Source organism: Harpia harpyja, chromosome 11 (genome assembly GCF_026419915.1).
Source record: "Harpia harpyja isolate bHarHar1 chromosome 11, bHarHar1 primary haplotype, whole genome shotgun sequence".
In the NCBI taxonomy this organism is placed as follows: Eukaryota; Metazoa; Chordata; class Aves; order Accipitriformes; family Accipitridae; genus Harpia; species Harpia harpyja.
The window spans coordinates 5,915,653-5,936,923 of record NC_068950.1 but is presented as its reverse complement, the minus strand read 5'-3'; the positions used below and the strand labels follow the sequence as shown (position 1 = coordinate 5,936,923).

Genomic DNA, 21,271 nt, shown 5'->3' with positions numbered 1-21,271 from the left:
CAGGAATTCTGCAAAAAACAGAATCTCCACCCGGAGGTTAATGGGTCTACACTGAATTTTTTGTTTTGCTTTTGAAAAAACAGCCATTTCTGAGAAGGGCCCATACTTCACATGGCCATATTTTGTTATTAGAGCTTATTGGTGGTTAATACATGTTTTCCCTCATGATTTTTCATAGGGGAAAAATCCTGGAAAATACAATGGTGGTCAGAATGTATCTGTGCAAAGTGAATCACAGGGGACTAACACCTGGTGGGAGTAAGAATGTAGGAGTTTCCACAGCTCCACTGAAAGGAAAACCCAGGAAAGGTCTAAAATTCTGCAATGGTGATTAAGCATTCCTGATTACAACAGATGCTGCACATTCAATAATCTGTTCTTATACTGCTAGTAACAGAGAATGCTCATTTCTGCTCTTTACCAATTTAGCACAAAGAATAATTCCAATTTGGTGATCACTGCTGGACTGAGCAATTCCCATAACAAGAAAAAATAACTGGAAATCTAGTTTTCCACTGCACTGAGATGCTTGAGCTGATGCAGCACCACCATCCATTCCATGTTATCATACATGAGACACTATTTTTTTCTTATTTTACATCCCTTTTCACAGGTAAGTCATTAAGATAAGAGAAAAATCAGAGCCAATGCCTCAAACGTATGATAATTAGCCCAGCTCTGAAAGAGACAGATAATTTCTGCAACTAAAGAATGCAGCAAGGCACCTGCTGAAACTCAGTAAAAGCCAACTTCAATTTATCAAAACTTTAAAAATTTGTTTTGGTGAAAAAGGGACTAAGACTTGAACACAGTCTGTTCAGAGCCAAAAGTAGTACATGGGTTCCTTCCAACTGAAAGAACATGGTTTCATGAGCATTTCTTAAAAAGGTCACTTACACAACCTCCCCTGTGGCTGTTACATCAGGGTGCCTGTCCTGCCTCAGAGCTACATCTGGACAAGAGGAACCAGAGTACTCTGCCTGACCTGAAGACTGATGGATTTATTGTTCTCAAGAGCTCTCTTCAAAAGTTTCAATACACATTTCTGAGTAATAGTGTAGCAGGGCTTTGTTTTTGGTTTAATCAGGAGGAACACCATAAGATGGAGAGAACAACTTTTTTCCCTGAAAAAAAAAAAAAGGAAACCATGCGCTGCCTTTTAATTCCACCTTTCTAATAAGGCTACAAGTAACAAAATCTTTAGTGGAGTAAGCTTGATTAGCCTATTCATGAACACAGTTCAGATTCTTCCAAAAAAATGTTAAAATCCAAACTGCACAATAACAATCCAATTCCTGCAGGAAAAAAAAGACAAAATATGAACAATTAAGTAAAAGCCTAATTCTATTTTGAAGTACATCACCTTTCATCATGGATCATTTAAAAACATCATGAGTATTTTCCAAACAAGTACTCAACAAAAACAGTAATGAACATGTGGCAAAAGTACAAAATTCCTTTGCGCTACTGACAGATAATTTCATTTAAGTATTAACACTAGCGTAAAATATCTAGGCGTTGTTTCATTTAATTTTGAAAATACCATATAGAAAACAATGCTCATAATTCCATCCACAGGATTCTACAAAGCTGCTGCTTCATTCAACAAATCTTTGAACTGTTTCAATATGAAAATTCCAATTTTTCAAATTGCTCAAAAATCATTGCAGAAAATTTCCAAGCACTTGAATTGAAGCACAATCAAAGTATGAACTTGGTACATTTTTGCAGTTATTTCTAAAATAAGTTAATTTACATAAATAGTCTCAAAATAACACAATGGGATTCAACTTCATTTTAGACATTTGGAAAGCAGTGTCATACTTTATTTAAAATAAACCCATGTAAAAACAAAGTTTAAATGAAAATGGTACCTGAAAAATAAATTATTTGATATAAAACAAATCAATAACTTAAAAACACACTAAATATACAAAATGTTTAACCATATACTGTACAGTATGGAAAACAATTGATAAAACCTTCTGTCCCACAAACAGATTAATTTATAAACAAAAGATTACATAAGTTAAGGGAAATTAAATCAATAAAAAGACTAGAAGTACAGTATTATTCAAAATTACTGGTCAAATAAAGGTTTATCCCAACTTATGTTTCAAATGTCTCAAGTCATTTTCTTCTCAATGACCAAGTGAAAAAGTTCAGTTGTACCACTGAAAAGTTGCTCAAAAATGTTTAAAAATAAGAAACAATAGTATGAGAATAAAGATTCTAAAATGTGAACACAGTAGCAATTTTTCAAGGTTTCAGGTGGCAGTTCTATTATTACTGATTTTCCATCATTATCAACAAAAAAAAAATTTAAGTGCTGAAGATTCCACTCAACAGAAAAATATTTCTAGTTCGACCTTTGTAAATGTTTTACCAAGTGTGATATATAACAAATAACCACAGCAAGACTGAAGAAAACAATAACAGGATTTAAAGTCATATCCACTCACTGGGTGTTGTGTTTTGCTTTAGAGATCACAAAGGCTTCAACTGTTTTTTAAATCATGCAGAAGGAGAAAGCAACACTTAAAGTTTTGTTTAGTTTTACTACATAAGACTACTACAAAAAAGCAATCACAAAAATGATGCTGTACCTGATTAATCTAAGAGTGGACACTTTTAGAAATTAACTGCAGTTTTCAATTCTGCCGGCTGTGTCATGGAGAAGTCACACAATATGCAGGTACCACCTCTTACAAGCAAGAGGGAGGTAATTGCGATCCTTTTAATGAACTCTGCATTTTTTAAATTAATAAGTAGAAAACCAATAAGGTATAATATACATAGAAAATAAACGCTAGCCTTTTGACCTTCATATTTATTAGTTCTATTGTGCCGCATATCCAACACTGAGAAGTGCAGAGCTACATTAGAGGAACTTGCCTATGGCACAAAAAGACTCTTCTGCTTCCAAATATAGAGATAAAAGTACCTAGGGTGACAAATTCAGCTCTTGGAAAAAAAAAAACCCAAACAACAAACAAACAAGTGCAGCTCCACTAAGGGAGCTCAAAGGAAGCTGTGTTTTCTTGTGCTAAATGTGAATTTGGTCCCTTCACTCTAAAGCTATTCTTAGGAGCCCAAAAGTAGAAACGTTACAATAAGGTGCCTCACTGACAGTGTTACAAAGGACAAATTTCCTCATTATGGAAGTCAAAAATATGGTAACCTTATGACAGAGGTAGCTTTAGGACAAATTGCTCTGTATTTGACTTTTGTGATTGAACCATGAGATCACCGTCAGTAGTTCACAAAAAGCTGTATGTTAAAAAACCTCCCACAAACCCTAACATTTTGCAGGTAGATTATCAGAAGACCTACTTTCAATAAACAGTTTATTTTATTATAAGACCTGTTTATTTTGTTAAAAAAGTAAACATGGGGACATTCTCCAAGTTGTTGGTTTTTTTTAAAGCACATAGGTAACTACAAACTATCCATGAAGTAACTTTAGTTATTACAGTTTAGAATACACTGAAAAAAAAATCTCTCCTGAAATATTTGAAGAATCTCTACTTTATTGACCTTACCCAGAACACTAAAGCAACATAAAATTATAATAAATGTTTAAGGGCCTTAGGGACTATTCATTTCCAAAACTTAGCATTCAAAATAATGGATCACCTTTACAGTTATTTCATCATTTTGGTTTTAACTGCTGAACATTCCTTCTGTACATGTAGCTATGCCAATTTTTTTTTTTTTTAAAGATTTTTAATTGCTTTGTATAAACGACATTACTACAGTGTTCAATGCCCCTACAAAAATGCGTCTTCTCTATACTGACACCCTTTGGTCATCTAGACAAACATAAGTGACCATAAACTGACCAACTAGTACTCACTGCAGTGAGAAATTTAGCCTACTTTAGTGACTTGTGTATCTCTCAGTTTCCAGTGGTTTTCATGCTATCATGATACAGATGTACAAAAAAAACATAACCAACCAAAGGGAAGGAAAAAGATGTGTGGACACACACCACTATGGGGACACTGTTCTGGACAGCAGTGTTTCCTTACTTCTCCTTCCACCCTAAAAGATGGATCCTCAAGTCCTTCTCAGTCCCAGATCTAGAGCAGAAGCAAAGGGATTGGCACAAGCTCGGCACAGGAGGCAACATTAACTGCATTGGCCCAGTTCCCCTCCTTCTAGACTGAAGAGTGGAGCACAGCATCTCAAGTAAACCAAAATTTATGATGATGTAGCTTGAAGAACAAAAATTCAACACTTTAGTATACAGACACCGTCTAAAATGGAATCACAAGAGAACTAAACACACTAAGCTGCTTTGATTCTGCTCATGTTAACAGCTTTTCTGATGTTTCCATCTCCTCATATGAAGGAGCTGTACTTGCCTCTGCCAGCTTATACAAAGTACATAAAATTAGAGTTTCCTCTTCCATATTTACTGTGAAATTTCCCTATCTGCAAATGGTTAACAGGAGGTTTAAACTGTGATTAGGCTTGTGGCTAGCTTTCTGCACAAGGGTGAATTCCATTCATAGTGGAAATCTGCGAAGCAAATGTAAGTTACTGAGCAGGAATAAAAACTTAGTAAGTCAACAGACTGGAAAAGACCAAGTCTGAATAAAGCCTTCAAAGAATTTTAATTTTGACAAAACTCAAATTTTTTACCTACTAAGAAAACCTGATTCATTTTTTTAATTTGTTTTTATTCTGTACAACACAACTAAAGCACATCTTCAGGGAAGTTTGGAGGTGGTCTTCAACCACAATCAGGACAGTTTTGCTCTTAACTAGGCATTGTCTCATTTTAGTGTGAAACTCCACAGTCTTGCAAAGAATTAAGACTGCTCGTGCAATTTTGGAAGCAGCCCCTGAACAAGCATGTTTAGCAGCCGTGCCTTGGCCTGCTAAGAGCCTTCTTGGAGTGCCAGATACAACAAGTATTTGAAAAAAATGGAGAAAAGGATAGGTACCGAGTAAAGGCAGTAGAGCTTCCCTTTCAAAAGAAATACCAAGATGAAACAAAGTGATTTTAAAGCTAAAAGTGACAAATCAATAATTAAAATAACATAAGACGTTCAACAGCTGGTAAAATTTCCTGAAAAAGATAATTGGCTTAACATTCAAAGTCCTGAAGGCCAATCAAGTCCCAACGTACGATCCTGCCCTCGCATAGGAAGCCTTTTTATTGCCACAGAAGCCAAGGCTCAGAGGTGACCGATTTGCAGACTGCCTTCCAAACCAGATGGCTCACGGCCAGCAGAGTGAAAACCCAGGGTGTCTCACGGCAGGAAAAAGCTACAGAAGCAAAGGCCAGTCTCTGCTAAAGTGTTAAGCATTCACATGCAAACAAGCTCTCTTTTTGTGAGAGCAAGTGAGTTTTGGACACAAAGCAAACAGGTCCATTTGAAAATAGAGCCCAGCTGAAGCCCGACAACAGTATCACTGGTCTTGCCATTTGTACTCCTAATTGGCAGATCTTCAGCTCTGAGGCTAGCTACCCTGACTGTAAGGAGATAGATGAAAAAGTCTTCTCTCCCCTTTTCTTTTTAAACACATGCAGATAAACTCATTTTGTCACCGTCTTTGTCTGTCTGATCAAATAAGTGCAAAAAGGAAATGGTGTTGCCCAAATTGCAGGTTCGTGAAAGCCAGACTGATACTTTCAGAAAAGCTGGCACAAATCCCTATGCCCTGTCCCCTGAGACATCATAATTCTCTTCGACTTCTATACATGAGACCCTGCAATAGCAGCATGGCCATAACTATGTGTTTTCATCAGGAATTATACCTCATCCTTCAAAAGCAGGTACCTGGGGGTGTCCTGTGAGGCTTCTTATCTATTCTAAAGGACCCCAAAACATACCCATTGCACCTGTTCCCTGTAGCACATCTCCAGTACAGACCATCATATCCAGGTCTTTAAAATCTGATCATCACATCCTAATCCAGCAACCAAGACTTTCTAGTATTCTCTACCTTATTGAGCCTACTGCATCTCATGAGAAATATAAGAGACCTCTGGTTTGAGACAGGCCTTTAGTTTTACAAAGATCTTGTAAGCACTGACTGAGACAGAAGTGTCACCTGAAAGAAGCAACTAGATCTCATCAAATTAAAGGATGAAAAAGCAGAATGTGTTTGCAGTTTTTTCTAAACTCCCTGAGGATTAAGAGGCCAAAACCTCTCTGAAACAGGGATGTTCAAGGGAGAGCTTCAAGGAGGGTATGCTGGATGACGTGATAAGGAAACCAGTTGTTCCTACCTTTTGGGTAGAAAAATCACTGGCAGTTTACTTGTTAGAATTTAGTTTCCACTTCCAGAAGTTTCCTTTTGGTCTTTACTAGTAGGATGCATGGGCTATTGTTTAGGACCAAAAGCATCATGAATACATACACAATTTTTTCTTGACTTCAGTTATTTATGCCAAGTATTTATTGGCTGTTAGAATGGTGCAGACCGTATACTTCTTCTGGTATCAGCTCTTGATATTTTAGCAGGATTTTTTTTTTCCTTTTCCTGACTCAGGCAGCAATGCTTTGCTCACATAAATTGCCTGGTAACTATTTTCAGAGCAACTATCAAAGGAAGCTGGGATCAGACGTTCCCTAAAAAAGATGTTTTCATACCACTACTGAAACAATATTCTGCATTTCCTTCTTATTTAGCAAAGAAGGAGAGATGGAAAAATAAGGAAGCAGTCAGATGACAGTGATGCCAAAAAGCCTCCAAGAAAAGTTTTTTTTAAGAAAGTGACAGCTGGTGAGCTCACAGCAGTGTGCTGCTGATACGGTTGCAATGGCCAGCATGCTTGTAATGATTATTGATGCAAAGCTGTATTTAGGGTGTCTTTCGTTCAAGTCTGAACCCCCATCTCAATGCTGTGATAAAATAGCAACTCCTATGTAGTTTGAAAATTAATCTTATATGAAATAAGGCAAGAGAGAATGACAGGAAAACGGAAACAATTGTAGACCCACTCCTGTGGAACAGGACAGTGTGAGGTTAAGAGGTGACAGGACACAGCAAGACGACTTCTCTATACCACACAGTTTTAACTAGGGAGAAATCCACTGAATGCTGCTGAATCTCTCCTTGCACACAAAAAAGAAGTATTCACTGAAATGATAAATGAATGATAAACTTGTGGAAACATCTGAAATAGACACTGGAATCGAGAGCCAGAAAGCACACTTTGTGGGGTGGGAGTTGGTTGGTTGCTCCATCACAGCCAGTGTTTTACAGACCATTGTGCTTCTCAAAAGATGGTAGAGTGAACAGGACTGGCAGGAAAGGAAAGGCTGAATGTATTAATAGCAAAAATCCCACTTATATTCACTGCACACAAGCTCAAAAACAGTGGGAGGCTGCTCAATGTGCCAAGGCCTATCTATATGGCTTTAAGTATGCCATAGGCAGTTCCAGAAATATCAGCAACAGCATTTCCTAGACAGTGCTGAAGGTAATTAATGGAGATGGGCGGCTAGTTCAGCCGCTCTTCAGCGGCAGCGTGGAGGGACACTGATGCAGACTTCTTTAGGCTGTGCAAGACTGCAAATCCTACTGCAGGACAAGGCAAAATGATTCTGAACACAAGGCAAGGTCAGCTAGGGATGGAGTGACAGGAGCAGGCGGCATGGAATGGCCTCTGGAATTTGAAAATAAACTTTGGGACTGGTAGAGGTTCACGCAAAAAAAAGGAGACACTGCAATAAAACTGCCACTGAGCCCATTTTCACATTTGCTCTACCTTCTGGCAACTGAACATAAACACTAGACCTGAAGGTTGCCCATGCCAAGTCTCTAGTCATGCACAGTATCCTTACACAGCCTTTACCTGATAGAGTAATCCTTTTCAGGTTTCCTACCAAAGAACACCTGCAGGGTTACATCAGTCTGTGGCACACAGTTTCTATGTGACATATTTATTGTAGTGCTCTTGTTTCACAACCCTTTTTCTTCTACGCATCTGTCAAAGGAGCAACTTAAAACTCTTAAAGAGGAACTACAGTTCTTTAAAACAACACTCTTTGAAAGCTGGACACTTTGTGCAATACTTAGCAAAAAAATAACAGAAAATAAAAAACAAAACAAAATTTGAGCAAAACAAAATCAAATTTAATGTTCTTAAATGCAAAAGTAAAAACAAACAAAAAACACAAAAAAGCAAAAGAAAATTAACAGAAACAGAACAACTCAAAGTTTCAAGGCAGTCTGCAGAAAACTTGGGGGATTAATCTTTAAATCTACAAATCAAAGGGGTTTTTTGTTAATATCTAACTTGCAAGTAGTAAGTACTTTTCTGCTGAGTGTTCAATAAGTAAAGCTAGTTGTCAAAACAAAATCCTATTAAAATAGAAAAATCTAGCACTCATTAGAAGGGATGCGAGAAATACAATGCTCAAATGTTTATAACTGGTTTTTCTTTACAAAATAGAACTACCAAAGGAATTCAAACTATAATGATCTTTGAAAATGAGTAAGTATCTTGCTGCATTATAATGTACCAGTAAGTAGTGCACCATGCATTAAATATTTGGACAGAAGAGATTCAGTTTGATAAAGTAGCAACATATATTCACACTCTCTTTTTGGAGTTTCATTTTGACTCTGAAATCTTCCCAGAGTTTCTTTGAAACTCTTTGGTCCATTCCTATTAGAAAGTGGGCTTTAAAAGTAATGTTTCTAAAACCTTTGAATTTGACAGCTTGGCCACTGCTCGGTGTGCAACTTACCTCATCAATGGTGTTAAAAGTTATGCTGGCATGCTACTACTTACAAGACCTTGACTTTAAAAAGCCTAATCCTCAACTATATATGTAGTAATGAATATTAATTGATCAAACAATTTACTGTCAACTAAAACATTAGTATTTCTCAACTTTTCTTCCATACTACCAAGTCTGGTGTATATAAGGTCAGGGGAATGGGTAGGAAAAACAACAACATAAAAACAAGAAAATTAATTAATTCAGCCTGACATTTTTCAGAAAATTCCAGTTTTTGCAGACAACATTCAATGGAACAAATGTTAGTCTCATAAGTGAAAGCATGCTTCAATTTTACCACCATCCAGAGGGTCTAGTTAATGCAATCTACTTAAGATTTCAGGGGATTTTTAACATGTTTTAAATGAAATAACTTAAAGGAACTTAAAATTGGTCTAACATTGTGGGATTTCAAACATTTGAACATGTCAGTTGCATCCCAGAATATAAAACCTTTTTCACTTCTCATTTAGACTAAGACAAACACTTGTGAAAATTGGCGCAAAATGAGTTTTACACTAACAAAAATGTTTCAACTTCTGTCACTCAATTATCTATTCCATACAAAAAGCACGAGCAAGTTATTTGTGGGACTTGTTGGTTTTGAAGGAAACCTGTAAGATTTTGTCCCCCAGGCGGTAGCCATTAAGACTTGCTATGGCCATTGCAGCTTCTTCATAGTTTGTCATGGTCACAAAACCAAAACCTTTGCACTTGTTGGTGTTGAAATCTCGAATAACTTTCACATTGGTAACCGCACCAAAGGGGCCAAACATCTGCCAGAGGATTCCCTCATCAGCATCTTGACCAAGGTTGTAGATGAAGATACACCAGCCAGAAGATGCGTTTCCTGGAACATTTACACCAGAAAGCCCACTCATGTGATCTACACCCATAGGAGAGAACCTAGCAAATAAAAAGCACAATATTTCATGTAAAAGTTCAATTCAATTAAGCAAATTAACTTGAATGGGAAGCAACTGAGAATGAATATTTTCTACATGGACATCAAAACCGCCAGAAAAACGTTTCCCCATTCAAATTGACAATAAAATTGACAGCTGCCAGGAAAAAAAAAGTTAAGTATTCCAACTACTTTATCAATAGGGAACTATCCTTAGAAATAGGTAGGCAACAGAACAGTTGCAAGGCAAGATAACGTGATCACCTTCACAAGGGACCTGGATGGATCTTTGAAATTCAGCTAGGCTGTTAAGAGTGCTCCGTGGCATCAGTGCAGAATTGCTCAAGTGCGGGTAACAGGCAACACCTCCCCAGAGGCCCCAGCTTGCTTCAAACCACCCTCAGGCATCTCCCACTTATTTCACTCAAGGAGTTTGCATCTCATATCCTCCTTTTGTTGCCTCTAAAATAGCACGTTGGGAACTCTTAAGTCAAAGGGTTTCTTTGGGTTTTGCTGGGGCGGGGACGGGAGGGCGTGTTTTGTTTTTTGGAGTAGAGATTGTGTGCATTAATTTAAATTTCTTTTTTTGTGGAACAGAACAAAACCTACTCCTTTTTCCACCATAAGGCAGCAGGTGGAGGCCAACTCTTCCAATACAAGCAGGCTACTAAATAAGCTGCAGTCATGCATACTCACAGCTATAAGGCAGCTAAGAAAATATTAGCACTTCCTCAGTCAATTCTCATTAGCTGGGATGCGCCACATTTCTAGCTACAGAATTTAAATCTCAGGTTTTTATTCCTTAATACCAGTTATGCAGATATTCTAACTGCAGTAGCTTTCAAACATCAAAATAGCAAACCACAGTTAAGTACATAGTTTAACAATTTCAGTATGCATGTATTGTTTTCTTCTTATTAATTTTACACCAACTTCATACTAGGAAAACTTATGACTTCACTGAACAATATTTTTTAAGTCACCCACTAACTCTTCCTAAACCCTGCCTCCTGCATAGTACCCCAGCAGTATTTATGCATAACAAAAAGGAAAAAAACTCTCCTTTTTATGTCTTGCTTTGTATTATTTTCTTTTGTCCTAGAACCCACATCTCTAATTCCCCTTTATTGTATTTCTGGTCTCCATCCTAGAAATTCAAAGCTTCAAAATATTTTAATGCAATATTACAGTTGCACAGCTAAGCACTCAAAGGTCAGGAAATGTGAAAGTTAAGGTAAAAAAAAAATCCATTTGATCCCTTGTGCTTATGTATTATTTAAAAATGTGAGGTCACGTGATTGTAGAAATATAATTATACTATACCAGGGGTTCCCAAACTGTGGTGTACCACTGGTGATATGCAAACCACTTAAAAGCGGTACACGTGCTGCTCTCTGCCAAGAACATGGCGGTGGCAGTTCCTGATTCTCTGCTGACCTGGAGAAAACAGGGAATGGATGTCTGGGCAGTGAACGCTGCATTAAGTGCCAAACACTTCCCCACTGACTTTTTCTTGCCCTGCATAAAGATAAGAGCTGCTGCTGTCTTTATATAGAAGGGAGGGCTCAAGGCAATGTGTATCAGAAGGAAGGGGAGCAGAGCTGCAGCAGCACACACATACACACAGGGAAGTCAGCTCATGTTCAGTGTGGCACTTTGGTTGATGCACTCATACAAGAGAACCACTCAGTCACCATCTCCCCCACCCCGGGCTCTCTATTGCTCAGAGAGCTCATTTCCTTGGTCACCTGAGCTATTAGACCCTCCTGCACCCAGAGATGAGGGAGTCTTGGTGATACAGACCCCTTCCCCTCTATCACATCCTAGCTGCTGCTGATGGCCTGGAGGCAGCCAGAGCTGATCTGGCTCAGCCAGGCTGCAGACCAGCTGGCTACCTGATGCTGGTGTTTCTAGAGCACAGTGCGGACACACCTGAGCTCATGCTGCACATACTCACTGCCGCTGCCACTGTTGGCCAGCCCCAAGCAAATCCAAGTTTGGGAATCCTTGTACTACAGTAAAACTGAAAAAGCAGTTAAGAGTATCAGAATGTGAATGAGACGCACTAATTCGTGTGATCTGATGATTATGTGACAGATCTACTACTTACTTTGCTTTTATGTAAAAATGTTTCTGTGTTTGCATGCTTTATACACTTACTTTTTCTGACAGACACCTTCAGCTCTGCAGCTTCTTTCCGTTTGAGTAATGATCTGGTAGGATGTATTTATCTTAATATCTGGAAAGTTTTCATCTCAACAGATCACCAGTCTGGGGTTCCTGCTCACATGTATGGGGAGCAGAAAATCACTAAGCTCAGAATTGCATGATGTTGGTTCCAGCAGTCAGTGCAGCTCTGAACCTGCTGGCTATAAAGCCTCAGGCTCTGCCCATAAGCCCAAATCAACAGTACATCAAGGATTGAAAACACTTGTAGAAGAGCAGCTGGGGGTTGAACACAGGAAGACAACAAATCTAGATGCACATTACAGGCAAAATTAATTTAAAATAGCAAGTACCTCTGTTCTCTGGATACACTAATTTTCAAACAGATTCTCCTCTTTTCCTGCTTTGACTCACAAAAATGTTACAGGTTTACTAAAAAAAAAAAAGCGTAAAAACACCCCTAAAAGACTTGAAAAGTCATTTCAAAAAAACAACCATAGGAAATACCACCTTACTCAGATCCAACGAGATTCTAAAGTGAAGCTATACTTTGCAAGTTCACATGAAAAAGAAACCTTTTACAAAAGGTTTCTGCTTAGAAAGCAACCATCAAAAAAGAAATTTGCAGAAGTGACAGTAAACGTGGTATAGGGTTAGACTTACATGGAAGGCTATATTTACGTTCAGATTTGCATCCATCTGGAAGCATCACACAGGACATCTGACACAAGTGAGAGCACTCGTGATGAGTAGAGCAGGCTCCTACTGCGATTTAGCTTATCTGATAAACCTCTATCCTTAACCTGGACTGAAGGCCTGCCCAAGAGGGACACAAGACCTCCTGGTTAGCTTGGGCTAACAGCCTGCATGTAGCCAGGCACAGAGTAGCTGACACTTAATACCTCTTTGTCCTACAGGAAAAGATTTTTTTGACCACACAAAGTTAAGAGGAGTCTTAGGTATACTTACTAAGGATGTTTAAAAGACTGTCTGATTTGGGCAAACAACACTAAAGCCTACAGAGATCCAAGATGTTTCAGGGAAATGTTTTAAAAATTCCATTAATATTGTAATTTGAATGATCTCAGTCTCATCATACTTGCTGCTGATGTCCTCATTTTTGTTGTATTTATTTTTATACTGTCTCCTCCATGTTGCTTTTTCAATCCTCCCTAAGCATCTGTAGATGATGTTATCTATGGATAGTTCTTTTAAGTCATGCTAACCTCAAAACTCCAACACCTTGTGACCCTTGCCCCAGGCATTTTATCTGTCCTCCAAACACAATCCCATGCCACAGTGTCATTCCTTCTGGATGGAGAGGGAGCACTTTGGACCATGTCTCAGAATTAGCAGGCCAACTCAGCACTCCAGTGGGACAAGGCATTAAGACCAGTTCCTGATGTGAGCCACAAATACCACGGGAACTACAAAGGATTAACAGAACATTAAACAAAGGGTCTGAGTGATATCTGTAGGAAATCAATAATTACAAATTAGAGATACTAAAGGCTTAATCCTGGATTTACAGGGATATGATGGAACAAGATGAAGTGTAATCAGAATGTCAGTTTAAGAATTCAACCTCTATGTAGCAGAGACCACAATTGTAATTTATACAGACTGTGAGCTCTTTGGAAGCAGCTTATCCTTTCATCATGTTTTGTTCACTACACAAAACAAACAAGACTCAGTCCAAGCTAAGGTTCCTAATCTTTACCACAGTATGAATAAATATAACTCATTAAGTTCAGCATCCTTTAAGGAAGACTCACTAGAAAAACTTGCAGTTAACACCAAAGGTGGGAAGAAAATAAGAAGGGCTGTGAGATGGTCTGTGTGTTATGCATACGTGTACATATGAGCATGCATGCACATGTGATTGAGGGAAGGAAGTTTTATAATAAGTGTTTAATAAAGTGTTAAAGTTCTTGCAAGTCTGTGACAAGACACAAGAGAGATGGAGAGTTCTTGTCTTCAACTTAACTGGTGAATCTTGTCTCCACAGCGTATTCATAACAGCATGGCTTAACCCAGAATTGCTCTATTACTACCTCTGCCAATCTGTAGTACCTAAAAACCTTCAGCTCTTTCTCCATCAGCAAGCCTGTAACTACGAGCAGAAGTTGGCCAAAATATGTTGACAAATGAGCACTGGGCAGACAACTTGAGTGGACATAGTTACCACAAAAGCAGGAATGGAACAGAAAGAGACAGAACATTTTCTTTTATCTTATCCCATGGGTTGTGAAAACCCATGCCTGTAGAAACATAGGAAATGCACACAAACAACATTAATGCTGCTCTTAATGGTACAATAAAAGAACAATGAACCACCTGGTCATTAAAATTTAGTTCCTCCTGCAACTATTAACATAAATACATTAATCATTTTTACTGTTACTGAGTGATCATTACAGGACAGAATTAAAGTTATTTGGTATCTTAATTATTGATGTGAATATTATCTGTACTGCTTATTCTGATGCATCTTAATTCCATTATAAATTTTAAGGGAAGAATGATCATGAAAATGTCTGATTACATTAAGAATGAAAACATGAGCCATAAGCCTCAAGATTTTACTAGGACCCGGACACACTGAAGCCCTGGCTGACACAAAAGACGGATGTGTAAGTTTTTTAATAGTTCACCTAACTGCCAACAATGTAGAATTTCATTCCTTGGTGTGGCTTAGAAGGTTTGGGTGCAGAGATCTGGATGAGTGCTTCAGGAAAATGAAATCTTGTTTGAGGAGCTGCCTGCATTAAACTTTCCTGGGCTACAGCTGAAGAGAATCGGAGAACGATTAAGGTTGGCAGGGACCTCTGGAAATCCTCTAGTAAACCTCCCCGCTCAAAGCAGGGGCACCTAGAACAGATTGCTCAGGCCCCTTTCAGCCAGGTTTTGAGCATCTCCAAGGATGGACACTCCACAGTCTCTTTGGGCAGGCAACCTGTTCAATCACCCTTACTGTAAAACAGCAGATGACTACAAAGTACTAATTCTCATTGGAGACACATTACACCTAGCTGTTCTTAAAATGCTAAACTAAAGCATTATGGAAAGGTCATAGCAATACTGGAACAGTAGCACTGAAAGAAGCTATAAGGTTTTAGTCCAATTTTACCAGCTAATTGTATACCTCAGAGGAGAAAAAGAAAAGTAAATTCTCAACAGGTAAACACTACTTAAACTCTGATGAGCACATCTCATAACAAACCCACTTATCTGCAAGACAAGTAAATATAATGCATTTGCCAGAGCACAGTCCAACTATCAACACCCTCCTTTAAGCAACTAAGGCAATTCAAATTCAATTCATACTCAAAGCAAGCAAGCCAATTCTCAAAGGCAAAATACGTAATATCTTCCACAGTTCTGGAAGCAGACAATATGTCGCAATTACTCAATAATCTTACTGAACTTATGAGGACTCAAGAAAAGACAGAACACTGCACAGCTCAGGATGTAGGCAGAAATGCCACAGAATCTCTTAATCAGAAATAAGGTTTTCTTATTTTACTATGACACCTCCCTGCTGGAACCAATGGTTCAGAGCTTTAATTAAGTTGCCAAATGATATCTGCATTCAGATATATGGACTACAGAATGGGGATCTGTTGAGACAGGCATCTACCAATACCCATCTGGAATCTGCTATTTTCTATCATCTCACTACACACTCAATTGTAGAAATAGACACTGTAGTGTACGTACCTTTACATAATTAACTTAAATATAAATTTTACAAGATTTTACTTTAATCACATTTTAATTCAACAATTTATTTACATAACAGTGGAGGACATATAGTGCACTAGGTATTCATTCACACATGCTGCAATGAAGGTATTACTGCACACCTGCAAGAGTACAGTTTCCCAGACGGACATGGGAATAGTAGGACAGCCTTAAATGCATTATTCTTCCTAACCTACCTGAATCTTTGCGCCTGGTGATGCACTGGCCCTCCAAACCGTCTAGCTGGTGAATGACACAGCTGCGATAACAGTGCCACATTTTTGTTCTGGTTAGGATTGGCTGCAAACTTCACTGTAATGGGTTCGGAGGAACCTGGGGGTTTGTGACCATTGAAATTTGTAATTGCCTCTTCTGCTTCTGACCTTTTGTCAAACCGGATAAATGCGACCCCTCTGGACAAACCTTTTAACCAAACCAATAAAAAAAAAAAAATAAAAAAAAAAAAATTGAAGTTCAGGATAAACTCAAAATAACTTTGAAAGCAAAAAACGAAAAAGTTAAATATTTCTATGGTCACAGCTTTCAAGTTCTCTACATTTACTAAAGTTTCTTCAGCAGCTAGAGGATAAAAGTACAAAATTAAGAAACAAAAGACAAATTAACACATTCATTTCAGCTATAACAACCACGGTGACTAAAACACTTTAAAAAAAAAATCCAGTGTGGTAGAATTCCATGAAATCCATCACCAGCTGACAATTCCATTAACAAAAAAACCCACCCAACATTTTAAATAAATTCCACCAAAAAAAAAAAAAGAAAAAAGAATTAATTCCAGTTGGTTAAAAACAAACAAAACCCCTTGGCTTTAATTACTTTATCACTAAAAAGCATCTGCAAACACAAAATTGACACTGATTTTTGCAAATGTTTTCAGTTTTCCACACCGAAAACACACTCTGGTTCGTACATAAGGCCACAAAGTTCTAACCTTTTGTAATTAAGAGATCACAATTTCATCTATATCACGTCCATTATTTCTAGCTGTCACATACCTTATTTTTAATTCATTAAAAACTGATTAAGAGTAACCTCTTGGTAACTGTACTGAAACAATTACACTACTGTTAAACATTTGCATATTTTTTTTCTAGTTCCAGACCCCAGCCGCTGGATGCTGTTATCCTTGTGACCAAGGTAAAAAGTTATGCCTTATGAGATCTCTTCCCCACCACCTCCTCCCCCCACTTCTCATCTGTGACTTGACCAGAGTCTGGAAATACTGTTTATCATAGTGAAGCTAAAAGGGTACATCTTGTTCAAATTTCATTCCAAAGCAGATATTATAGCTAGACTAAGTTGGTTAGACTAATTCTAGGACTTTACCAGCTCTGTTTCAGAAGAGCCATATCAAATACTTTCATGTTGTCTCTGCACCTACACAGGGCAATCTCCAAAGGCAGTTTCAGAAGTTAAGCTTATCATAAATCACCAAATTGTTTATAACAATTGAACATTATTTCCTGTGTTTCACAGAAGGAAATGCAGCATGACAAAACCCTGGGCATGTAGCAAGCAAGCAAAAGGGAATCCAACGCCTACAACTACCTATAGAATGGTATCTAGGAAAGGCGTATTTTCATTTGGGGCACTGGGAGAACTTCCATAAATAACAACTCATCTTGTTTACTGCATGTTAAGTATGCAAAGTCACACAGAGAAAGCTTATTTCCTAAGTCACTGCACTTTTTGAAGAAAAGAACTGCAGAACAACAGCAGGAGATGGCTAGCACCAACTGTGCAGCTGGTGTTCCTAGAGTGATCTGGAAAGGAGTCATCCTGTGAAGATGTTATTCCATTTTTTGATTTCTTGCTGGTTACTTCCAAAACAGGAGGCTGGACCAGATCAGCTCATCAAATTAGAGCCGATAGCACTATATGCTCCAATACCATTGAGATTAGCCTTTCTGTCCCAGGAGAAAGCATACGCCCCACCCTGGAAAGGCACAGAACAGCAGCATCGCCCAGAAGTCAGCAAGGACTATCCCAGAGCCCAACATGCTGTCACTTCTCCACTTCCATGCTGTTCACCTTAGTACTTCTCACTTGCTCTATCATAGCATTCATTTAAAAATATAAACACTGTAGAAAGCACATTTTTAAACAGATTTAATTCTCAAAAGCTCAAAAGTTGTTCTCGGAGAACAACCCCTGCTGAGAAGGTATGCCTAAAAGTACAAATTAAAATTTGTCCTAACTGCAACTAGATCAAGATGTAAAACACAGGTTTTAAAGCCAAGGCACAGCTACATTCTTGGGGCAAAAGGAAACCTAGGCTATGCATGCATTCAACTTTATAATGTAAACAGAATACATTCTTCAAGCAATACATTAGTAAGGTTATTTGAAAGCAAGCAGTATATTCTGAGCTGACACTGAATTAGACAGCATCATGCCTCAGCACACTCAATGAAAACTATATTATTCCTGGAGAGACTTGAATTGTATGACTTCTGTCACCTCATTTTATAGCTCTGTCAAAGACAGATGCTAGCTATCCAGACTCCACTGGCAGCCAGAGAAGAATGACTATTTTGGACACTTGTATTAATAGGTTTTATGTGCTCTAGAAGTCTTTTTCTTGATTCCACCTATAGTTGTCACCTAGATAACTAGCTCTAGAGACAGAACCATACAGATATCAAAGTTGGACAAAATGAATCCTTCTCTCTAGGAAAGGAAGGATAGGATTTTCCTCGCTCAACACTGGAGTGTCTACAATGTCAGTATCCAGATCTCATCTAGTCACTGCCGATTTCTCTTACACAATTGCATTTACAGTGCGGTCTGACCAAATCAAAACACTTAAAAGCAGATGCCTACGCAAGGAGCTAGCTCTGATGGATACTTTACATTGTACACTTTAGCATTTAGTCAGGTTAATCCCTCTAAATTAGAGGAGATTCCTCACAGAACATGAAAGTTGCTGCTTAACTACTGTGTATAAATGTACATACTACCTGATATAAATGTTAAGTTGGAATTGCTAGAATTAGATCATCTTCTATTCTAATATAGCACATGCATAATCAATGAGAAAGTGTATTTGTAACAGTTCTCTTCAAATTCATACATGACATATGGGCTATTGGAAAAAAAAAAAAAACACACAACACCTAAGGTTACAGCATAAGCCATACGCTTCAGTTATACAGTCTGAAAGAATTAGATAAGAAATTAAAACTGTGAAAACACATTGTAACACAAAGTCAGAATTAACATGATAAAGGAAATCCTTAACTTTGGTCTCTCCTGAGCTGAGTGCTTAACTAAGCAACTTCTCCCTTTTCTTTCTCTCTCTCTTTTTTTTTTTTTTTTAAATAAACAAAATATATTCAGAAAATTTAAGAGGGTAGTACTAAGCGTATTAAGCTCATTCTTTGGTTAGCAGTAACCACAGTGGACTGTAAAACACCTCAAATGTTTTAAAATATGAGAAAATTGTGAGAGAGTTCCAAGTTGGTATAAAAGACAAAACACATTATTGTTTTGCTTTTTAATATATAACGATGGCCTGGAATTTACCTGTGGATAACAGCTGCATATGTGTAAAGTAAAGGTAACATTAGCACTCCGGATTACAAACATTGCCCAGAAGCACAGTGTGCTACAGTAATATCAAGTGTCACAGCAAGAGAGTAGCTTTGGCAAATCAGCAGCTCAGCCTGGTAAAACTGACAATAACAGCATAAAATACGATACGATGTTTAGACAGTAAGCTAGCAAAGGAGGCAGTGTAAGCCATTCTGTGTTTTAAAAAAAATCATTGAAAAAGGATATCCCATTAAAATTATATCAGTGGTTGACACCAGACATCATGATTAGTTTGTGAAAGTCTAACTCAGTTTAGGAACTGCCCGTCTCAGAAAAACATCAAACATGCCATACACTACAGTTTTATGAAGCTAATACAACAGAACTCACCCGTAGTTTGATCCACAAGCACACGTGAGTTGATGATGCGTCCAAAACGTGAAAACATATCTTCTACATCTTTTTGTGTCATTGACCTTGGTAGTCCACTAATATATAAATTAGCATCCTTGATAACTTCAGAACTTGGACGAGCATAGGAAACCTTTAAAAAGAAAAAAAAAAAGTACGTTCAGGGTATAAATAGAAAAGAGTGATTTATTTTATCATGAGTCACTTTCATTTATTCCCCACTAAACAATGCAGGCATTTTTTTATTGGCCTTCAAAAAAGCAAACAGGGAGAAGGTAGGGGAAAATTGCCAGAACAAAAAGAGAAAAGTCACGTTCCTATGTAACTCCATTCAGTTTGGGCTTATCCAACAAAGAATATAGTGGCATTGCTATAAAGACAGAGCAGTAGACTAATAACGATGCTTCCAACAAACTTATTTGCTACATTGAAGAATCCTTGTCTGAAGTTCTGACTCGGATACTGGACCTGTCAGTAACCACAGATCACTCCAAGAACTTGTGCTGTCAGTATATTTTTTTTAAAGCCTCATAAAAAGATTTTACCAGCTGGAGTGCAGTTTTCTATCTTAACTTCTGCTACTAGAGAAAGGTACAAATAACACCTAAGCAGGTGTTATTTCCTACACGTATAGTACTAGCTGTTATTTTGGAGAAGGGGTGCATATGCATTAACACACTTGATGATCTCTATTTTAAATTACCCGAGATGTACGTGAGTTCAAAAGCCTGGCAACAATTTGGAATGATCCCACCTACTGCTGTAAAAATGGTGGGAACGAAAAGAAGGGAATCTTTTAATACAAAGCTGTTACAAAACCCAAGAGGCTAAACAGCTCTCTTCACTACTCTTCTCCCAGATTCTACCTTTCTTGCAGGTGGAGAGCACACAAGCCTTACCATCAGAATGAAGTTCATTAGAATGCCATTTTCATAGAAGACTAAAAAAATCTAGACATCCTACCTTGATAGTTTTTGACTGAAGTCTGAGGCCATTCAGTGTGTTTATTGCTCTTTCAGCATCTTTTGCAGTAACATAGTTCACAAAGCCATAGCCTAAGCTGTGTCCTACATGGAAGAACATTTTTTAAATTAATCCTAACAAAAGAAAGTTATCACCATCAAAATTAAAGGAAATGCAAACAAAAAAAAGTGAACTCAACATAAACATAATCCACACAGCAAATATTTAAATAAGCCAAAGAAGTTTCTCAAGGCTGGCATACATCATAAGTAGTAACTCAAAGCTCTTTCATTTGCCACTTTGGAGATCCCTCAATCTTCAAGGACAGCGTGCATCAGACAGCTGCAGATGATTCACGAACGGTAAGAAATTCAAGACTAAAATACCGGCTCTGAACAGTCTTGTAAACTTAATGGGGGTGGAACAAAGGCAAGAATTTAACAAAGTTCATTAGTACAAACTCTTGTAGATAAAGAGCAGAAAGTGAGAAAGTGTCAACGGATGAACTGCTAGGTAAGAAATCATCAGGCTACTCATTTCTGTGTAGCTATTCCAACCTTCACTCCTGGAGGCAAGAGGGGAAAAAGAAGTTTTTAATCTTTCATACATTCATATAGCTAATGAGCAGTAAGTCTCCCAAACACAGGATGAAACTGAAGAGTGAAAAATTATCTTTAATGCAGACAATTCATGTACTATTACTTTATGTAGGTTCATTCTTAACTCTCATAAGAAGAATTTGATAATAATACAATTCTTTAAAATTTAAGGCAAAGGATAT

At 37.8% G+C, this 21,271-nt stretch overlaps 1 protein-coding gene across 4 annotated transcripts in view; it reads right to left on the bottom strand.

Annotated features, from left to right (window-relative positions):
• Positions 1 to 1,326: 1,326 nt before the first annotated feature.
• ELAVL1 (ELAV like RNA binding protein 1) overlaps positions 1,327 to 21,271 on the bottom strand; it is a 47,705-nt gene continuing 27,760 nt past the window's right edge. For 2 of the 4 annotated variants that reach the window (XM_052801877.1, XM_052801876.1), the window contains exons 3-7: positions 20,491 to 20,594; positions 19,507 to 19,660; positions 15,759 to 15,984; positions 10,975 to 11,088; positions 1,327 to 9,653 (exon numbers count right to left, since the gene is read on the bottom strand). In XM_052801877.1, the coding sequence (XP_052657837.1) occupies positions 9,329 to 9,653; positions 10,975 to 11,088; positions 15,759 to 15,984; positions 19,507 to 19,660; positions 20,491 to 20,594 (923 nt within the window). In that variant the 3' untranslated portion in view covers positions 1,327 to 9,328. The remainder of the gene's footprint in view (positions 9,654 to 10,974; positions 11,089 to 15,758; positions 15,985 to 19,506; positions 19,661 to 20,490; positions 20,595 to 21,271) is intronic. The other 2 variants (XM_052801879.1, XM_052801878.1) reach the window with 2 other exon arrangements.